The sequence below is a fragment of the Drosophila elegans genome, unplaced genomic scaffold (genome assembly GCF_018152505.1).
Source record: "Drosophila elegans isolate 14027-0461.03 unplaced genomic scaffold, ASM1815250v1 contig_476, whole genome shotgun sequence".
Taxonomy (NCBI): Eukaryota; Metazoa; Arthropoda; class Insecta; order Diptera; family Drosophilidae; genus Drosophila; species Drosophila elegans.
Window position 1 is genome coordinate 23,648,120 of NW_024545863.1, and position 22,473 is coordinate 23,670,592.

At 41.0% G+C, this 22,473-nt stretch overlaps 1 protein-coding gene across 6 annotated transcripts in view; it reads right to left on the bottom strand.

The window, feature by feature from the left end:
• LOC108136912 (patj homolog) overlaps positions 1-22,363 on the bottom strand; it is a 28,293-nt gene extending 5,930 nt beyond the window's left edge. The window contains exons 1-2 of one of the 6 annotated variants that reach the window (XM_017258374.2): positions 22,137-22,363; positions 14,379-17,610 (exon numbers count right to left, since the gene is read on the bottom strand). In XM_017258374.2, the coding sequence (XP_017113863.1) occupies positions 14,488-17,175 (2,688 nt within the window). In that variant the 5' untranslated portion in view covers positions 17,176-17,610; positions 22,137-22,363 and the 3' untranslated portion in view covers positions 14,379-14,487. Of the gene's footprint in view, positions 1-14,378 lie in introns of all 6 variants that reach the window. The other 5 variants (XM_017258373.2, XM_017258372.2, XM_017258371.2 and 2 more) reach the window with 5 other exon arrangements.
• Between the last annotated feature and the right edge of the window lie 110 nt (positions 22,364-22,473).

Genomic DNA, 22,473 nt, shown 5'->3' on the forward strand with positions numbered 1-22,473 from the left:
CCAATCACTTGTGCCATTTTGTTCGCCAATCAAAGTTTTCCGAGCGCTCGAATAAGGAACTAAAACAAAACGACTGAAAAGTTTGTGAACTTTCTGCAGGCCAACTTATCGACGGTCTCCGGGCCACAAAACAATCAAAGCGGCCCCAACTACCAAACGGGGCGGAAACGGGAGCAAGGGTGTGGCACACATCCGAGGGTAAACAATAAACTTCAATTATGAATATTTCAGCAACTGGGAAGGCAAAGTGCAGGCGAAAGAGTTGAAACACGCTCAAGGTGCGACAGCGGCAGGAAAAGGACAAACTTTGGCCAAACTCTCCGTGGGAAACTTGGTGATGGCGAGAAGGTGAGGACAGGTCAGGGGCATTGACTTTGATCTTGGTCCTCCGGCTTTGGTTGCCATTCGAAGGCGAATAGTAAAGAGGCCAGGTTAAACAACAGCCACTTGAGCTCGACGCAATTAAATTGGATTTGCGCCTGGCTTAATGTCCATAATACGCCCGGCCCGGCTAATTAATAATTAAATTAAATTTCCGCCCCGGCCATAAAAGTATGTATTAATTTCTGTCCACAAATCTGGCTTAGGTCAATCCCTCAAGTGGCCAATATAACCACCAGCAGCAACCCCATGCCGAAAAACCCGTCAATCTTCCATGCCCAAAGTGTTGCCTTGTTGCTTTCGGTGGCAGCTCGAAAGCCAATCGCTCCTCCCTCCGTCCAAGGTACTCGGTTCCGAGATTGGATTGGGCGATAATAAAAAATGAGCAATGCGCAACCTCCCCCATCCCCTTCCCCACGATGTAATGTGATGCTTGGGCACGGGCGACGCTTCCGCTTCCCGTTGGACAACTTCCGGTGGCAGCAGTTTGGCGCCATGTCATATTGACAGCCTCCACACGGTCTTATTAATATTGAAGTAACGTGTTTCGGCTGTGCGAGTGTGTTTGGCCTCCCAATGGCCGCATAAAATGCTTCAGCAATATGGAATTGCCAGTATGTCTTTAAGTGCACAGAGAAAAAAGTTGACAGGAATTTGGAGTTTGCTTTATAGTTGTTTCCGTTTAGATAAGTTTGAATTATTTTTTACTCTCAAAATATGTATTTTGTTATCCTATTTTTGCTCGCTTGAAATACAAAATGTCATGTTCTTTGACGCGTAAGTTTTTCTTTCTGTTTGAAACGCGTGATAAACATCCTGTGACTGTGGGGCGAGTAAAAAAGACAGAGAGCCGAAATTGTATTGCAATAAAATGATTTATTCGCTCATATTTCCATTCGCCAACCAGGGGGGAGAAAGCACAACTAAAAGTGGCAGTAGAACCACTGACATGCTGAAATATGCCATTGTCTTATGGCACGCGTCAAGGACAGGAGCAGGATCCGATGTGTGCTGGCTCTGGCTGTGGCTCTCATAAAACTGTAATAATTCCATTGCCGAAAAGGACAGCCTAGACCTGGCATGTGGAATGTGTTGATAAGACCGCATGGCCGTAGCAACAGATTTCACATCTCCGGGGCTCGAGTCGCTCCTTTTAGACTTGTTATGTTATCCGCCTTCGTTTTATTGCAGCCGCAACTTTTATTAAACAGCCGAAGGAGCAGAAAAAAGCAGAGGAGAAATAAAATTCATTTTTGGACTGGCCCTTAAAAAGAAGTGAAACCTTATCTGCAAATGTCGTTTGCCTTCCTGTCTTTCCACTCCCTTAACGATCCGGACGGAGGATTTGAGGGAATGAGTAAAGAAAAGGATTCACTTTGGCCTGTCTTTAATGGCCTTAAAATAACCTGCCATGAATGCCATTTGACGGGCTTATCAACGGCAATTGGGCCAAGCCATTGACGTAGATAAATTTAATTTACCTTCTATTTGGCTTGTGAATTTATTTATATGCTGATTTCGAAAACGAATTTGCTTGATGGAACAATAACAACGAGTGAAGCTTTATCAAAGGACAAATTGAGTTAAGTTGGCATAAAAGCAAGCCAACTGCCAAGGGAGACAGATTTGCTTTGACAGGTCACGGTGGCGCATACGCATCAAGCATACGACTTGTGAGCTAGGTATGCCAAATTCTGTCAGACACGATTTAGGCACTCCGCATCAATGCTCTCACCATTAGAATTTCCAAATAGTTTTCTTTGATTGCATATCTGATTTCCATTTGCATATTGTTCTTTCATCAGATGAGGAATTTGCATTTTACATATTATTTTGTAGTCGGCTTAAACGAAATTTAAAATATTTTAGTTTTGACCGCAATCATAAAATAATAATATTGTTGCATATTAAATTGAAATAACCAAGCAACTTAATTAAAAGTATAACAAAAAACCTACATAAATTATTGAACGAGGTCAAAGACAATTGAAAGGCAATCGTTTAATCAATTTCGGTCGAGCATTAGAGTAAGAAAAACAATAAATTTTTTCATAATTAATTAATGGGCAGACAACAGGAAAATGCCAAGGTATTGATACACTACAAAGCGAATGGTAATTTAATGGCATTTTAATTACAAAATAAAACGAAAAGACTCGAAAAGGCTCTAGATCTCAACTGTCAGCTAGTGATATGACCCGTGTTTTTGCCTGCGTTACTATTATTATTGTTGCTGTTGGCACGGAGTTGTTACGAATGGCCAAGCTATAAATTGCCGGGGCCATAGTGTCCATCATGTTGAAATGCTTGAATTGTTCATTGCTTGCATTTCAATTTCATGGCCAGCCATTAAAATTGACAGCCCTCCCACACCCAAACCCACTTTAAAACACGCCGCCACAATGGGTTGGGTGAAAGATCGAAGAGGCGAAAAAGAACTTGTTAAAAAGGCGCCCAGAAAAAAAGGGAAAAGAACGTGCCTTCGAGCCCAGGTCCCCCATGAATTTGTCCAAAAAAATGTTTGGAACTATTTTGCTTTCAACAACAAATTTAACATTTTATTATGTTGTGTCTCAAATACTTTTGCAATAACGTTAGATTAAATTTTGCATACAACAGGAGATATATTATTTATTTTTTGAAAAAATTTTAATTAAGTAGTTTTGAGCTATTCAGTTAAATTAGTGAAATAAAATAAAATATATGCCTTTTTATGTTAAAGTGAAATATTTTTAAAACGATTATGAAACTGTTTGTTTTTTCTCTTATAACTGTCAATTTTACTGCTCTCATTTTATGTACAACCATTTGTTAGTTAGATTGATGCAATCCGGTTGTTTGTGCTGTTGTCGTTGATTTTAGTATCCTTTTTTTTCAATTCAAGCCCGATTGAGTTTTGCCTTTTCTTCTCCGCGGAAATCGGATGTTTTTTTCGCTCCTCGTTTTGTGCAGAAATTAATCTGCGTTCCCTTTTTTTCTCTGGCAGTGCCTTAAAAGCATGTTGCATAATTTACGGGTTTTGAACTGCGAGGGCTGAAATGGGCGGATCCGCTGGTTTGCTTTTCGCTTGGCTTTTGAATTCAGTGCAGAGCCTACGTTTTGGGCCCCGAAAAGTGTGCTACACACCCATTAAAATGTTCTTTTGCATTTGAGATTTGTGGCTGCAACAGCTGCTGCCACTGTGGCTGGCTTTTCAGATTTTGGCAGAACCATCACTTAGAGTCACACTGGGCGTGGAAGCGGCTAATGTCAGCGGGAATTACGCATTCATGATTCACCAAGCCTCTCTTTGGTGGGAAATAACTAAGATTTTAAAGATAGCAACGATAACTGAGTTCTTGAATGCTCCATAAATATTTATATTATTAGATTTTACCTAAAATATAGTACTGCATAAATATAAAGACAAACTTATTATTCACATCACTTTCAGGCGGATTTAAAAAATGGGTCGCTCACGCATCAGTCTTAATTTCTATTTAAATAAAATTTACTTGGAAAGGTCTTAAATTAAACATTTTAATAAATATTCGATTCAAAATTGCTGTGCAGGAGTTAGTAAAACAACGCAAAAAATGCTATTTAAAATAAAAAGGTTTCCTTTTTAGTGGTATCAGAAAATCACTCAATAACTGAGTGCACGTCTGTTACGCTGATTGATTTATTGTTCGATTGAAACAATTTGATCTGCATGCGTGTGACAGTCGATTGATTTACGCTAGGGCAAACATCGGCTAATCGCCATGCAACCATCAAATGTGTCAAGTCAACACTGACCCACAAAGGCCAATGGCTTTGCGCTTAACCCCCGACTGCCAAACTGCCCACCGGGGAATTATTCCCCCATGCCAAGCCGTCGGTGTGATGGCAACATTAAATTTATGCTCGCTAAACTTTATAATTAATTACATTCGCATAATAAACGAACTTAAATATGAAAATGAAGTGCAAATACTGGCAGCACAAACAGTCGACAAGGGGGGGTGGATTAAATTGGACAGGGGTTGAGGGAAGTCAAGGGGGATGGAATATTGTTGGCGCTCGCATAAAACAGACAGCCGCAGTACACGCCAAGCGGTGCAACAATTTAATGCCGCTTACATAAAATTAATTTGCACAAAATCAATTTCAATTTGCATTCAATTTGACATGAAAAAAGGTGTCAAAATATGCCGGAAAAACTAAGGAAAATCGGAAAAGAGTGTGTAAACGAGGGGCGCTGATTTTTGATGTCGTGTCATGTGGTTCAGGATTTGCCGTCATGCGTAAATTAAACGTGCTAAATACAAAACGACGAAACACAAAATTTGCATTAAGCTAAAACTGATTTGTTGGCTTACTTACACGTAATTCATTTTTTATGTACTGAGTGCTTAGGCAATTATTTTGGATGAAAAATAAAGTCATTACACATGTTTCCCTTTCTAGAGATGTGTGTGACTTATATAAAATTTTAAAAATAAATTTTATGCCCTCCAATTAGGAAAATTCTTTTACAAATCAGAATAAAATTTTAATTTTTTGAAAATTGAATAACGATTTCATATAGCTGGTTAAGAAGTAATTAAAAACTTCAGCAAATTCAACATCATTCATTATTTTTTAATTTATTTCTTAAAAGCTTGCTTCTATTCTTGTTTTAATTTTAATAACTTTCTTGTTTTTAAAATAAACCATTTAAAATATAAAATAATTAATTAATACAATATGTATAATTCAAAAACCCTTAAAAGCAATGAATTGATATCTGGCAAAACCTATTTAAATTTAAATGTGGCTTTCTGTATACTAAGCAAAAGTTATTTCGAGGGCATAAGATGCACACAATTTGGGTCTGTTTGGTTTGTGGCGTACAGTTTACACCAAGATGTATAGAATTTATATGGTTGGAGCCATGACAGGATAATGTGAGCATGAGAAGCGGCTCTAAGGAGCACGCACACACAGATGCTCAATGGCCTAACTTAGTTGTGTGGCATGTCTGGCACTCGCCTTCTCTTTCGCTCTCCCTCTCTTTCTCTCTTTCAACCAGATATTATCATCATCAATCAAGACCCGAAACAGATCCGATATGCATGCTGTATTTGCAAACGATACTCCTGGGCAAGCCAATTGGTAGGCACAAATCAGGATTTACTCTATCCATATTTTATAAGCATTTGATCAAGCTTAGTTGACAATAGACTGTCCCTCTAATTTATAGCAAAACTTTATTAGACTGAAGATTCTGGTTCAATAACTAAAATGTTTAATTTGGTATAATTACAAATTCACATTGAAGCACAAAACTTAAATAAATAGGCATACAAAACGTATTTCAATAGCTTATTAAACAAATCCAGATTGGATTCCGCGTCAATTGTTATCTCTATATACCAACAATTACCTAAATCGTATGAGTGCTAAGCAAACTCATTTTCCACGCTAATAATGTGAAGCGCAAATAGTTAAATAAATTCTTAAGTGAGCACTTAAAATGCGAGTATTCATGGCAACTCTCAAAATGGACAGAAACTACTAAAATATCATATGTGTGCACTTAAAAATTTGACTGCCTCCTTTCAGGCTGCGAAACTGGGTGAAGCGGAAAAACAAAAGCGAGGAAAAAGCTAAGGGGAAAACGAGGGGGAAATCGCCTCGGAGCCAACCCTATGCAAATGTGATCCGAGAGCGAGCTCATGGTAATTGAATCACGCTGCGAGTTGTACGCGTGTTGTAATGCATTCCCTCACTTTCCCTGCCCCTTCAATTTTCCAAAAGCCCCCAGGCTAGCCATTAGAAAAGTGCACAAGTGGGTGGCGTAATTGGTGGCTGTATTCGTGTTTGACAAACGGCATTTCAATGCTTTCAACGCACACGCAAACTAACAAATAACAAATATCATTACAGCGACTTACACATGCAACGACTGGCTGACAAGTACAGGAATACATATAGTATATAAACAGCTAAGGACAAAACGTTAACTCTTTGAAAGTCTTAAATGTTTCAAATTTTAAATAAATTATTTCAATAATATTCGTTAAAAAAAGTGCAAAATTAAACGATCCCAAATATTATAGAACTTAATAAGCAGTTAAGTAGATTCACATTATTTAAGGTCTGAGAAGAAATAGCAATGTCGATTTCTTGGTACTACTATTTTATCCGAAACTGTGAGCATGAACACTGAAAAGGATATGAAAGCCGGCGACGACAACGAGCATACATAAAAGATGAAGAAAAATTGCATATAAATACGGAAAACACTTGCCAGGGGAGGTGGGCAAAGGAAGGGCCACGATGGTAAGGAGATGAGAGAGCTGCTTGCGATTGTCAAGTGGTTGTTCGACTGGGAGGCAAAGACAGAACCAAACCACCGATTGAACTTGCCTCGGCGTATACGTAATTTATGCATCTGTGTATGTACGGGAGAACCTCCATATATGCAACCACCTATATTTTATTTTATATTTATATTTTATTATTATTATTTTAGAATGTTGTAGTTTAGTAGTTTTTGGGTTTCAACTACAAGTATTAACTAAAATTCTTTGTAATAATCCTTTCTTAAAACTGATAGCAACAAGGTTGTTTAAATAAATAAATAGTGTCTGTAAAGTAGAGACAGCTTTTATATTTTAAGAACTCTGAACAAAATAAAAATACTTTTTGGAAGTTACATTTTAAAAACAAAGGCTTCATTATTTATCACCCTTACCATGCAGTTCGGCACAGAAACATTAAAAAAAAGTTTGACTTAAAGAAGTTTTACTGTGAAAGGATTTTCTTATGTAAAATGCATGTGACTATATCTGAATAAAGTATGCATAATGGCATACATAGACACTTCATACAAACATACACATATCATCTTGGCTTTCTTATACATCTTCATTCAATACCGTTATGTCAAAAGCATTTTCGCGTTGACAGCAACAACAATAGCTGGGAAATAGCATTAAAAAAAGGCGACAAGGGTGTGAAGAGTAGAGTAAAAGTTGACTTCAGGACTAACCCGTATAACACTTAACCCCTAGATAAATGCAAAACCAAGATGCTTACTGCTTACATTTTTACAAAACATGGTAACACATTGTATTATTTTTTAAGTAAATAAGTTTAAAAAAAATGTAAATAACTTTACTTTTTGCTCCTTTATTTTTTCTTTAAGATCGTAGAGATTCTGGACTTACATATCACAAAAATAGTTTTAAGATACATAGATACATAGATGAACCAATCCTGAATGACATTCGAAATCTATATTGTTTATTTGGCAACAAGGATTTTTAGTTATTCTTTCTTACTCCTGCTTATATATAATTTTTTTTACCTGATCTTTTCTGTGTTCCCAATAATCTTTTGACACATTCCTTTTCGCTTCAACAATCCATATTTTTACCAGAATTCATATTACTGTATTTTGTGCTGTCTAAAACAAAGAATAACTTTCAAAACTGACCGCTAAAGCTGTTATATCGTAGACCATCTGTGGTCAATCGGTTGTATAGTAAATGCGTAAACTTTGGAAAGGTAAGGGCAGTAAAGGGAGAGGGCTGTCAGGAAAATTGCGCGGTAATCTTGGCATGCACAATGAGCTCTCGATGACGTTGCGTGTGTGTTTGCTTTTGGCCTATCTTTCAGCCGCACTGGCTGGAAACATTTTGGACTCGCATGCAGCACAAACAACTCGAGCTGAGCTTAAAGAGGGGTTTATGGGGGTAGCTGAGGTCACGGGGTGGGCGGTGTTCGGTGTTCGGTGAACAGGTGAGCGAGTGCAAAAATAGCCAAACAACCGTTTTCGCGGCCCGTTTGCACTGCAATTAAGAGTCTGGTTAAGAACAAATGCAAGCAATTTCCCACTTGGTTCATATTTGGCAAGGTAACAAACCTAATTATCCTGAAAGAGCCAAATCAACGTTGGAGTAAGCACACTTTGGGGTCTCCTCTATGGTTTTCCAAAAGGGTAAGCAATTTTTAAGTGGGTCGTTATCACACGCTGCTTTAGAGAGATTATGAAACACATTTCAATTTTGTGGATTTTAATATGCAAAAATTCAAAAAAATAAAGTATTCAAAGTAAGTTATTTGCCTAGTTTATTTTTGTTTAAAGAGTTTTTGGCATAGAAAGTTATAATTTTATTTCATATATTTTAATAACAAAAGATAAGTGAAAAGTCATATGTTCTTAAATGTGTCTAAGGAGTGCGACCAAACCATACCGCCCAACATTTCTGGCCACCGATTTAATCTGCCAACGACCTGACATCGACACTTGCTACCTTGCTACCTTGCAACTTGCCCGCCATAACCATAACGCAAAAAGACGCACTCGAAAAACTCATAAAACACTTACACTCACCAGTATCCTCACACCCACACTCACGCAGAAGACACACACGTGCCCCTTTACACACTCACTGCGGAATGGGTGTAATTAAATATGAAAACATATGTTTCCCCTTTGTTTTTCACAGAATACGGAGAAAGTCAGAAAAAATCAATAAAAACTCTGAGGGCCACGGAATTCACAATTTATTTACAATATTTATTGCGACCCAACAAACTGGATAAAGGGCAGCCATCAGGGGGCGTGGCAACTGCATTCGGTAATTTTTATTTAAGTAAGTGAAGTAAATCAGTTGACGAGTCGGCGAACGCAAATCGTCAAATATTTATAAGCTGCCAGTTAAGCCAGCTACAAATTTTATGACAACCTTGGGGTTGGGGGTCTGAAATTAAGGGCGTTGGGTTGGGGGCCTAGTGGCATTGTCAATTATGGGAATTATGAGCAGTGAGTGCGTCAGCGCAACGGCTGTTGAAGCTCATCCACCGCCAACTTTGTGCGCCTTCCCCGAATTTTCTCCCCTGGCAATTGCGTCAGCAGTTAATTTTTATGTATTTTTAAAGCGCTGCTTTCCCGCTTATTAAGTAGGCCCTGGCATATTAACGGTCATAAGCGACAGGCCAGATAAATATCGCGAGCACGGGGGCCACTCGATACGAGTTTATGCACTTCACTCGAGAGCTGGGCCTAAAAAAAAGAGAAAATAACTTCAAGAACACCAGAAGATTGAAAAAATGAAAGGCCCTTAGAAGGCCACAATTAGCGGTTTTTTGTGTTTTCCGTTATCAGCGTTTAATTAAAACATTGTATAGCATAAGTTTAAATCCAAGAAAAGTCTGTAAGAATAAGACATATTTTTTAGAATTTTACAATTTTTTAACTAGATTTCCCTAATGAAGCAAATATAGCAATGCACAAATTTGACTTTAAAAAATGTTTAATTCCTTAAGATCCCACTAAGAAAAGGCGATGCAAAGATATTAGAATATAGAAGATAAGACTTTAAATATAAAGTAGATTCTTAAAAGGTGCGGTATAATCGTTTTGAAAACTTTGCTGATAAAAATATGCAAATTGTTATTTTATACTTGTAAAGTTTGCATTAATAGAGAGTGTAAGTCTAGCATAACTATAGAGAAAAAAGTCAATGGTTCTCAGTGAAAAAAAAATAAACTGCAGGCAAGCTCATTCTCGACAAATTCGAGAGTGCACTGAGCAATGGGTGATGAGAGGGACTCACAAAGCACGGGATGATGAGCTTGTTGTCGATATGCCAAGATAAAGCCAACAATTGTTGGCTGTTCCTGCAAAGTGTAAGCTTGAAGTTCATGCACAGAAAATTACAAAGAGGGCGACCCAAGGACGATGAGTGATGTTCAGAGGAAAATAATGGGGGTATGGGCTTCCTTGCCGCTATCTGTATTATGCTCTTGCCCCATTATTGTTTTTCCATTCCACCATGCCACTCCTTCGGATCCGGCAGCTGCCTTATCTACACAATTGTTGCGTTAAACAAATGTTTTTTGTGCTAGGGCCCACTTTACGTGCTTACATCCGAATTTTGAGAACAAAATATGATACTAATTACTGAAATTATTAAATTAAACTGATAACTTTTTTGTTTGATACAGAACAATATATTAACTTTAAATTGACTTCATGAACTAGTATCCGAATCTCGCTGTTGAAAAATAACTTAAATAAGATAGAAATGTAATATCAATTAAAAAGCAAAGTAAAAAAAGTGTTGTATTTATTCTTATAAATTACAATATGACTTATGTGCAATGGTATAGTATTTGAGTTGTAACAACCATCAGGTTAAGATTGATATTTGGGGCACTGCTTTTATAAGTCGATTTCAATTGTTTTCTGTGCACGAATGAATGCATTCCAGCATGAAAAACTGGGAGAGTGCCTTCCAGGCACAGACGTTGATAGATTTCCATGCATGGCCCACAATTCTGGGCGAAGGAAACGGAAACGGAAATAGCAGAGACGCGAGCAAGGCAGTGGAAATTTAGAAAGCTCACTCACTCACATTCTCTGATGGCAATGTTTGCGGTGTGTGCAATGCGTTTTAATGAGTTTTTTGTTCTGCCGTAATTATTTTTGCAGTCTGTTATACTTGTAAGCGCAAATATCCTCGAAGAACCGGCAATCGGGCTCAGAGCCATTTTAATGAAAAAACTCTAAATACAGGAAATGCAACTATTTCTTTGGCTACATTAAGGTTCGTAAAATGGCACATATAATTATTTTATGTACTTTCATAAAAAATAAAGAAAAACCTAAATATTTTTATAATTTGTATATCCTTGCAAACTTAAAATTGTTACATTCCCTTCAGCTTTTATTTATGTTAATATGTTATTATTTCTCATTGTCTAAGTTTTTTTTTAAATTTCTGGCCATTAAATTGCACTTAATTTAACTTTCCTTTTCTTTCTTTCTTAGAGAATCTCACTCTTGAAATATCATGAAATTCTTTTAAAGCTTATTGTCCTTCAGTAATCCATTATTTCCATTTACAAGGTAAAACGAGAAATGTATTTCGCCAAATTAACTACTACTTAATATACTGAATTATAAATTCCTTGGGTAATTTCTTTGAGAGGCTTTCTATGGCAAAGCAATCAGTAAATTGAAGCTGAAATGCAAATGCAAGTGCCTGGCAACAAAGACAGTAGCTTTAGGATTAATCGCCCACACATATTCGCCAGTGGAATTATAATGTTGGTTTTTCATATTTACATTTGCAAAATTGGAACGCCACAAACACACATAACCCAGCCTTTTCCCCGACTGTCAGTCGTTCTTGAACCATTATTATCGGTGCTGCAGCCAACTGGCAGAATGTCCAACCACCTGACATCTCTGCAATTGTTTACATTAATTTGATTTAAAATGCAACGCCTGCGAATCAGGCTTGCTAAGCTGCCAACTGTAAACAGTTTATGAGTTTGAAAATTCTGGGGCAAGATGCGAGTCACGTTAATTAAAATATTATTGAAGGCCTTCACTGAAACAGCTAAATCATTAGAAAAATGTTTTTTTCATAATATTTTCATAATAACGTTAATTGAAACTGCATATTCAGCCAATTTATCTTTACGATTTAATTATAAATGCTTTGCGAGTTTTACAAATCAAAGTATTTTACTCTTAATAATCATAATAAATTCATTTTAATATTAATTAATTTTTTTATAGGCGAAAAAAGAACATAGACAAGTTATATATGACAGCTACTTAATTTAAAATAGATCACAGCAATTTAATTTTAGTTTGATAATTTTCATATGACTTACAGTTCTAGTTTACAAAAGGCATGAACTATGCCAAGGCATAATCTGCTAGAGCTTGGCAATAATACCCTTATAAAATGTTATTTGTTATGCTTTTTATGTTTTGGTTGCGTAAATATTTTGTACGCCGTTGTAAACAAAGGCACCCAACGAAAACATGTGGTTGTTGTGAAGCATTTAATTCGCTTATTGTGGGAGAATTATGACCCGGGTATTGACTCAGCGAAATTTACTTTCCCTTTTAACAGTTCTCACATAGTGGATGGGATGAAAACCAAAATAAATAAATGATGTGGCTACAGTATTTAATTCCTGCATTTACACGTAATTTCTTACTTCCAATTTAATTTGAACAATTTGCTTGCGCAGCAATTTTTCTGTTTTACACACAAAATCCGGTGGGGTCAGGGTAAGCTATTTTTATGCTGCTGTTGCCGCTGCAGCGGCGTTAAATTTTGTTTTCAATTTTCAACACTTTTAATAGCCAATTAATTAAACGGGCAAACAACAACAAATGACTATCTACCCAAATATTTACACACACTTGCATAAATATCCGTGGGTACATATAACTCTATACGGGTTCTGTGTGCTGTATATATACTTAAATTGAAAAAATTTCCCCGCCGGCTTTTGCACATGTACCAAACATTTTTATAATTACTGGCCGTGGTTTTATTATTCAACCTCAACTTGCTCGCTTTTCAGAGCACCTGGATTCGCACCTGGAACCTCCCACCATTCAACTAGTTTGAGGAAAAGAACTTTTCGCCATCGCCACATGCATAAATCATCGGCCAACTTGACTGCCAGTTGGCCAAGGCAGCAAAACTTGTTTTTCCTTATTATTTATGCTGACCAACTATTGCTAAATAATGATTTTATAAACAAAAGCCAAGCCAGCTAGACAAATTGTAAATTATGAATGCGAACATCTAGAGCCAATTAAGATAATTACTATTTATGAGGCTAACATGAAGAGAAAATGTCGACCCCAGGAGATTAGTGGTAATTTTCAGTTTATCCTTCGTCCAGCTCTTGTCAAAGTTTTGTATTTATATCTACGCATAAATTATTAACGCGTGAAGAGGGCCCCAAGCTGTGTAAACCAAACTTCGTATTCATAAGTGGGTGAGGGAAAGTTTTGGCCCAGCTTCCTGGAGGACACTTTCCCCGTTGGTCCTAGCATTTTAGGTGTTGGGTATTAAAAGTTTTCAGCATATGTCAAACGCCACACAATTTTCCTATGTTTAATTACAAATGTAATGATTTAAGCAAGGAGAGAAGTGTGGTTAAGCTTGTATCAAAAATTAAGCAAGTTAAGGGCAAACTGGGCAAGAATCTACTAAACGAAATTTAGTTGGGCCAAGTAATTTATGAATGTTGCTTTCTGAAGCGATCCCAAATTTTATTCATGGTCCCGAATCGATTTTACATTTTTACCAAACTTTAGTTTTTAATATACCCCTCTCAACAGCCCAAACAAATTATTTTTAAAAAGAAGTAGTAGACATTAAGGCAGAAAGGTTGCCTTCAAATTAGCCCACACGAAAAGGTTGCGGTCAATATCTAAAAATATTTTTTTTAATAAGATGGGAAGAAGGCAGACGGTAATCTTTGTTTTTACCGTACAGGGTGTATGAGCAATGAACTACTTCAAAAGCATATTAAGCGGTCATCCATTTAACAATGGCCCTTTACACATTTATTTTCTGATTCCTGTCCAATGATGGGCGTAACCTTTTTAAAATGATTTTTGGGCGTAACCAAGGGCCACAATTAAAAACGAAATCTCATATATATGTATCAGGTTGAAACTCCAGACCCAAAAAAGGTATCCATGAATACTCACGCAAGCAAAAAAAAACTACCACTTGATTAAAGTTGTAAGCAGAGAAAAGCGAAAGAAAAAATCCGGAAGTGAAATTCACAACAGGTGTGACAGGTGACAATTTAATATTAACTCGCGACCCGGCTTTCTCAATAACCATTCGCATTCATATTGACTTTTGGTAGCAGCTGCGCGCCACCAATCAGTCAAAAACTTTCCGAAAAGTTTATAATTGAATCTTTTTTCCTTTATTTGCTTATTTAAATCGAATTCAAATTGGCTCGTTTAAAGTCATTACTATGCTGATAAACACATTTTTAAATTCAGGATGGAAATAGCTTTTTAGTTAAAAACAACAACAATTGCTGACATCTTAAACATCGCAAAATATCGCCCCGATATTACAAACCTATTTTTAAATGCAGTTTTTTACAGACTAACGCAACGAGATGTTATAAGATGTATATAAGAAAAGTTAAAGAATTAGAACTGCAGCTTTTTGGTAATGTAAAGATAAAGGAGTACTCACATATTGCAAACGGCTCCAGTTCCTGCTCTGCTTCCGCTTTCGCTCCTGCTTCCGATACCGATTCCAGTGGTGTATCCGACTCCTGATGGTCGTCGGGGAGGGGCTGCCACTATGTGCTGGCCGAATCGCCGAGCGGCGAGGCTATGTTGCTGTTGCTGTTGCTGTCCGAGGCGGAGAGGGGTCGGCAGATGCCCAGGCGGGTGAGTCCCGGCGGCACGGCCTTCAGAATGGACACCGCCTCGTCCAGCTCGAGCCCCTGGAGCAGGCGGTCGCCGACGCTCATCAGGCGATCGCCCGGGTAGATCTCGTTGGTTGCCTCCGCAGCACCACCGCGTATCAGGCCGCGAATTACGATCACACTGCCTTCCGAGTCCAGAGGGTCCTGGTAGTCCAGGATGGAGAACCCGAATCCCTGCTCCGTTTTCTCGATATCCACGGCGGTCACTTCGCAGCTCCACAGCGCCAGGCCGGAAACGTTCTCCAGGGACTTGGAGCGAGCTCCTCCAGCTGCTCCATTCCCCCCCGATCCTCCTGCTCCGCCGCCAGCTGCGCCTGCATCCGTTAGAGTCGCCGTGCTGGACGTGTAGAGAGAGCTCTCCGATTGGGCCTTGCTCAGCAGGTTCTGGAGACTCTGGTGGCCACCGGGCAAAAGGCTGCGCGTTTCGAAGGCCTCAGGGTTTTGCGAGGTGTTTATCACCGACGGAACGCGAGTGCCGCGGGCGCAGACCAACTTAACGCTGGCGGGCAGCTCCTTGAGGATCTTGACCACATCGGTGTGCCGCAAGCCCTGGAGCTTGTGCTCGTTCACCTGGAGGAGCTCGTCTCCCGGCCGCAGGATGCCCTGGCGCCCCACCGGCCCGTCGGCCAGTATGGAGCGGATATAGTGGTGCGGACGCTTCTCAATGCCGCACTCCACGTCCACGGTGCCTTCCAGGCTGATCCCTAGACCTGAAAGTTTATTTATTTCGGCAACTATAATTTCACTGTCGGGAAACTCACTTTTCCAGGCCACGCGCAGCGAGGCGGCGGTCGGGCTGGCCACTTTCACAGGCGCCTCGTTTGTGGGCGTTGGCATCTGGCCGGGATCGGTATCCAGATCCTCAAGCTCTTTGATACCCCGCTCCGACTCCGGCTTCGATACCTTTTTAGCCCTTGCCGTTGCCGTTTCCATTTCCATTTCCGCTTCCGGCTCTGGACACTGCTCATCGGTGTCATTGCCACTGTCATCGGCCAGGTTTACGCTGCGGCCATTGGTCAGCGGAGCTATGGGACTGATCTTGGGCCTTATCACTCCGCCGCCACTGTGATCACTGCGGTCCAGCACGTGCGACATGTTCGACTCCACGGTGTCCCGAGACGGCAGTTCGAGACACACATCCTCCGCCCCCGAAACGACCACATCCTCCGCATCCACGACCTCGTCGCCTTCGGTGGCTATCGAGTCGGCATCCAGCGATTTGGGCGGCAGCCAACTCAGCGTGGCTATCGAGGGTGACCCGGGCATGGATAGCTGCGACTCCTGGTCCGCATCCTTGTCCTGATTTCTGTCCAGGCCGGAGCGCGCGGAGCTGCCCTTGATTTCCGTTAGAGCCACTTGCAAATGTTCGAACTTCCGGCCTCGCAGGAACCGCTCCAGAGTCAGATGAACCACGATGTCGGTGTTGCGCAGCAGCTCCACCGCCTGGTGATTGGTCACCCCGGACAGGGACCGACCGTCCACGGCCACAATGCGATCGTTAATCTGGATCTGGCCACTTGTCTCCGCGGCACTGCCTTCGATGATGCTCTTCACGAAAATGCCCGAGAGATCCTCCTCCTCGCAGACATAGCCGGCCACGGTTATGCCCAGGCCGTAGACGTTTTTGTGAAGCTCCACCACGTAGGTTTCCGTTTCCGGTGAGTCCATGTACGAGTCGTCGGGGGAGCCGGAGCCCGAGCCGGAACCGGAACCGGATTCGGAAGCGGAGCCGCCATTTTCATTGGCCAACAGCTTCTTGCGCTTGCTGTCGGCTATCACAGTCTCAATGTGCTGGTGCTGATCCTGAACGGACCGCCATTGGGTCTCCAGGGGCAGCAGCTGCAGGGCGGGGCGTGGCGGGGGCGATAGTATCGAGAAGGGCACTATGTCCAGATCCAGGCGCGGACAAGGTCGCTGGCTAGCATTGGATTCCGTGATCAGCGGATTGCCGCCCGGAATCGGAGGCAGTGGGAAGTCGGCCAGGTCGCCCAGCTCGCTGATCTGCAACTGAGCCGGTTCCACGGCGGACAGTTCGGAGCCCTCCACGGGACCGCCGCGCACCAGACCCACCAGGCTGGCCACATCCAGGCCAGCGCCTCCGCTGGAGCCCGCTGCTGCAGCCGCAGCTGCAGCGGCTGATGCGGCTGCTGCGGCGGCGGCGGCAGTGGCAAAACTCGGATTCTGGAAGAGATGACGCGACAGTTCTTCCGGGTCGGAGAGGAGCTTAGTTGGTATAATCGGCGCCTGACAGGCCAGCGTTTGGTAATCGATGGCCGTCGGCTCTACCGGCCGCGCCACTATCAGACGCACCTGAGCTCCGGTCTGACGAAGAACTGTGGCCACCTGCTCCGAGCTGTAGCCCCGCAGCGTGACCTCGCCGATCTGCAGCAGGTGGTCGCCCAGCTGCAGGCGCCCGTCCCGCTCGGCCACGCCCCCCGGCGTGAGGGCCTTGATCACCACCCCGGTGCTGCGCCCGCCGACGAGGATGAAGCCCAAGCCGTTCCCATCGTTGATCAGATCGATAACCTCGACCTGCGACCATTCGGTGCTGAGAACCATCTTTTCCCGCAGCTAGTCCCGATGATGATTCGGCACTCCCCCCCTTTCCTGATGGTTTTTTTGGTTTATTAAATGTTGCTGACGATAGTTGTGTTTTGTTGTTGTTGTCGTGTTGTTGGTTTGCTTTGCCCTTGCTAACATGTCGCAAAGTCCGAAATTTAGCGGTGGTGCTGTTGGCAATTTTTCGCTGCTGCTGTTGCTGTTGCTGCTGCTGCTGCTGCTGCTGCTGCTGCTGCTGCTGCTGCTGCTGCTGCTGTTCTCCTCCGTCAAATGGGGCCGTGATGAAAATTATGCGAACTGTAGCCACCGCGGCCGATTTTGCTGTTATTGCTATCGCATCGAGAGTCATTCAACCGACAATTATGGCCCGGGAACTGTGCTCCTGGCACCGCCAGCGCCAGCCGCATCATCCACGACCGCAACAGCACAGCGCACCTGTAATTATGCAGCACACGCACGTATGTCGCATGAGACGGGGGCGGATAACGCGGCGTATACGCAACGCATGCGGGAGCGTGTAGGTATGCGTGTGTGTGAAATACGCGGCGTATACGCAATGCGACCGGGGCAGGGCAGGCGACAAATCAGGAGAAAGAGGGGAGGATTGGGGGTTGGTAAAAAGGCAGGGGCGTGCCACGGGCGTGAAGCGAGAATTTAAATTGCCGCCCTGCCGGGCATAACATTCGACGTTCCTTGCAAAATACCCTAATTCGAGGTATAAAACATATAAATGTGACTTAAGCTTAAAAAGTTGTAAGGCAGATTTGAGTTTACAAACAGAAAATAATAAATATATAAACTTGCTAAAGTGAAAAAGTAAATGTAAAAGTTTTTTTTAAATGTTCTTACCGGTTTAAGACTTTTGAGTAGTTTTGTGGAATTTTTCAATTCAAATGTAATGGTCATAAACTATAGTTTTTAATAAACTTCTTTAGTCTTTAGTACGAATCCTAATTCGACTTTAAAAAAACTGTATTTAACATTACTCCTCCTATACTGAAACTAATGAAACTAATTCTAAAAATAATATACTTTTTGCAAAACAAAACAATGAAATAAATTTAACCAACAGCTCACTATTTGAAAATAAAAATTTATTATATTTGGCTTTTCTCAAAGTGCAAGAGATTTCTGTGACACAAATAAAATGTTTTCGGTTGGCATTTAGTTGGAAGACATAAAATAAAAGTATTCACCCATGTTTATCATTTTATTTCACAAATTCAATACTTGCCCCTTCTGTCGGCACATTTTTGTTGCTCGCATAAATATTTAAAAAGGTCTGCTAGGGTATGCGCAACTCGATGTTCTTTTAAATTTCCCATATGTTGGGTGGCTGTTCGTTTTTTTGCCTCTTTTTGCCTTTTTAATGGCACCTTTTTTGCACGATTTTGTAATTTACATGCACACACACGCACATGGGAAACGAGAAGTTTTTACCTTTGCCGCTCACGTGCCACGCATGTTTGGCACCAGTCCTGCTTTCTTCCCACTCTTTTTCACTTGGCCAGGCCAAAAGGCAGTTCTAATTGGAAAATGCCATGACACGAGGCGAGAGAAGAAAAGCCAACTTGCGACTACTTAGTGCTGCATACTTTGCGGCGCCGACTTGGCAGCCGAGAAACAATCTGCAATCGAGCGATAAGTTTTGAGCAGCCGCAGCCACGGCCACCAAACACTGACAGCCATATGGCTAAAATGGGGGAAGGATGTTGGTAAGAGGATGTTGCCTAAGCTTACTTAAACTTGTTCTGTGGTTTCCAATTTTCCTCTTTTTTTCAAAAAAACAATCTCTGGTCAGAAATAGCCAATAAAGCTAATTGGGTAGCGGCAAAGAAAATGTTGATTTTATATAACCCCTCATCAAATAAGTTTGATGAAGCCAATTAGAGTTTCTTTTGGAATTAAAAAGGAAAGTAAGCAAATAAGTAAAAGTTTAAGTTTATCACTCAAACGTTTTCCTCGATTTGTTCAAATTTAAGATATTGACAAAACTCTTTATCCTTTGGCTGAAAACAATGAAAAGGATTTTTTTATTTTAATCTAAAAAAACATTAGATTAGGGGACGATTGGAAACCCATTCTATATTCCATATTTTGGTATTAAGAAGAACAAATAAAGCTTGAATTAAAGGTATTATTTAATTAAATGGAATAGATGTGTTGTTCACAGGAAAACAGTACAAATATTGATAATGATTTTATATAAAAAATAATAAATATATAAAAAACAAGAATAGTTCTAAAGTTTCGATTAGAACAACCTCACATTTTTCTTATTTGCTTAAGCTCTCTGAATTGACATATCTTCAACAACTTATAGTGTTCGCAGACAATTGATACTTTTACTTTGACATCAAATCATTAATCAAAAAAAATTCGTTTCAAGCCGATTCTGTTTGGGCTACTTCTCCACTTTTGAACACAAAAACAGCAGCAGAATCCTGTTCAGTGTGTTCCGTTTTAATTGTTGTTTCTGAATGCTTGCTGGGTTTTCGGCCCTTTGTTGGACGTATCTGGCAGTGACTGCAGCTGTCAATTAAACGCTGATTGACTTTGCATTCGCTGGACACGGATTGGCACACGGTGCGTATGGTTAACGCCGCTTGTGCTGGCTCCTATGCCTTCTGTCCTGTTCAACTCGCCCGCTGCTTACCGCAACTGTTCACTCTTTGCTTTGCCATTGGCCATTTACGTGTGGAGGTAGTGTCCCTGTTTATACACGAAGAAAACATACTTCCTATATTCGGATATATCCGAATAAAAGGTTAATTTGGAGCAAAGCTAACTCAGCTCACATTTATTTAAAAGTACCATTTTAATTATCTTAAGAAACGACTGCTCCATTGATGATTAGTTTAACTTCTTGATTTAACAGATTTAAAAAAATACCGTTTTTATTAATAGTATTAGTATTATTAGTATGAAAGGACTTGTACTTGGGCACTAAACAAATTTTAAGCTCTTTATATAAATTCAGCTATCAAAGAACCCAGATGGCAGCAAATAACTTGATAATTAATATTGTTTTTCTTGGTGCTTGTTAGAGTGCTTCATTTAACGTGGTTGCGGTAGACGGTTGCGTTGAAAAGTGGTGTGTGGCACGGAGGAGCGAAAGAACGAGGAGCAGGAGCTGGAGCAGGAGCAGGACCAGCAGCAGTTGACGTCCCAAGCCCATTACGACAGAAAAGTAGGCCAAGCGCGTTTGAAGTTGCCACTGCGTTTGTGTGTGAGCTAGCTGCTATTTTTAAACGCCTCAAGTAGAACCAGCGGTTCGTGTTCCCCTCTCACTCGCGATAACTCGACCCGTCTCTCTCGACCCAGCTGTTCCTGTCTCTTTCTGGGCTGTGCCAGTTTTCGGTTTCGTTTCAGTACGCCTTTGACCACTGTTGCTTCTAACGCACTTCAAACTGCCGCGGCGCTGACCTACTGAGCATTATTAGCCGGCTCACAGCTCGAGTTTTGGCCCAAAGTCCCGACGTCAGTCAACCGTCGAAAATCGATAAGCAACAAAAAATAGAGCAGCGACGAGAAAGGTTAAGCCCAAGTCTAAAACGAAGTTAACCATACCCTTGAAAGTAAGATAACACTAAATGGTCAAAAACTTCAAAAAATTGTTCAATAACTAAATTTAAATTTAAATCACTTTTGGCCTAGTTATTTAAAGAATTGGATATAATAGACTAACAAATATAAAATAAAAAAAATCAATTACTTGCAGTCATTCTTCATCTTAAAATAAAATAAAATCTAGAGATAACTCCTTCTAATTGAACACTGGAGACCAGACCGTAAAAATGATTTCACGAGCAAAAGCAATGATTACCGAAAACGTGCTGTTCTCTTTGGAATAACGAGGAAAAATCAACTAAATAGATAATAAATTAATTCATATAAATTTGTTTAGGAAATATTTAAAATCATAGGTAAGCAAAACACACTTGTTTAGAAATGGAAACAAATAGAAATAGAATTAAATACACTAAAATTTTGGTGGCATATTATTGAATTATTATTGTTGTTAAGTGCATCCAAAAATCCGGGGCTTTGCTTTGAACATTTAATGAAAAATCCGTCGGTAGCAAATTACATTAGAAAATTTGGTGTTGCAGGGGATTAAATCTTTTAAAAGTACATTTAAAAGTTTTTTAAATTATCCACACTAAATTTTTGTTTGGAGTTCGTAAGGAAAACTTTTAAAGTCTCAGTTATTACTGGGTATTCGCCGTCTTAACGGATGTGTTTCTCTTAAAGCCACGGCCAAGCCAACCCAATCTAAGCCAAGACTTTTTGATGCCGCTGGAGCTGTTGGTCTAGCCGCATTGACTGCGGCTGATGGCTGGTGGTTCGAAGCTGCAGGATTCAGGTTGAAGCTTGTAAGTTGGTGGCTGTGGCTGTGGCTGCGGCTGTTTGCTGGTGTCGTGTGGCTGCGCCATTTGACCCACCTAACCGCCCCCGCAACTCCCTCAACCCTCGCACGCTCTTAGCCAAATTGCTGCAGCCAAAAAGGGTGGGGAGGTGAGTGAGAGAGAGAGCGAGAGCGAGAGAAAGGAAATAACTTGTAAACTTGCGGCACGCAATTTGCAATTACTTAAGCGACTGTTCTAAAAGGACATAAACGCATGCAAAGGACAAAAAAGTGAAATTTCCCCTGAACTATTTGCTATTGATTAAACAACTCGAAATGGCGAAAGGGTTCTACCTTTGCCTAGATTGCGTTTACGCCGCGTGTTAAGTTAAGGCTGCAAAAGATTGCGTATACGCCGCGTATTTTACTTCTAAATAATGATGGTTTCACAAGCAAATATTGCGTGTACGCCGCATAGTTCACACATTTTCGGGATCGTTTTTAAAACGGTAAACGCCGCTTGTTTCACTAGAGGTTTTTAAAAAGTGTGTTAGCCCATTATAACTTGCTTTTCCGAAGCTGGCTAGGATGGCGTATTTGCCAGGTTAATTACCCGCACTGGCTAGCCAGTCGATGGGCCAGCAAACGATTTCCGCTACGATTCCGTGGCTCTTCATTCACGCACTCCGCAAGCACAGGCACAAGGCGCAGGCACGCTACACACTCGCTTGTTTGCTCAGCCAATTTTCCCGTTGCGGGCCACAATTTTCTCACACATCAAACACGGTTTACGCGCGCATTTTCCGGCTTAGCAACACGCCCGCACGCCACGAAGCTTCTTGGCCAAATGAATTGCCCGCTGGCCAACAGCAGCCGCTTCGCTCTAAGCAAGGCAGCCCAAAATGGGGGCTCTCTCTACGCCCATGCGCACTGAGAGGACACATGACTCC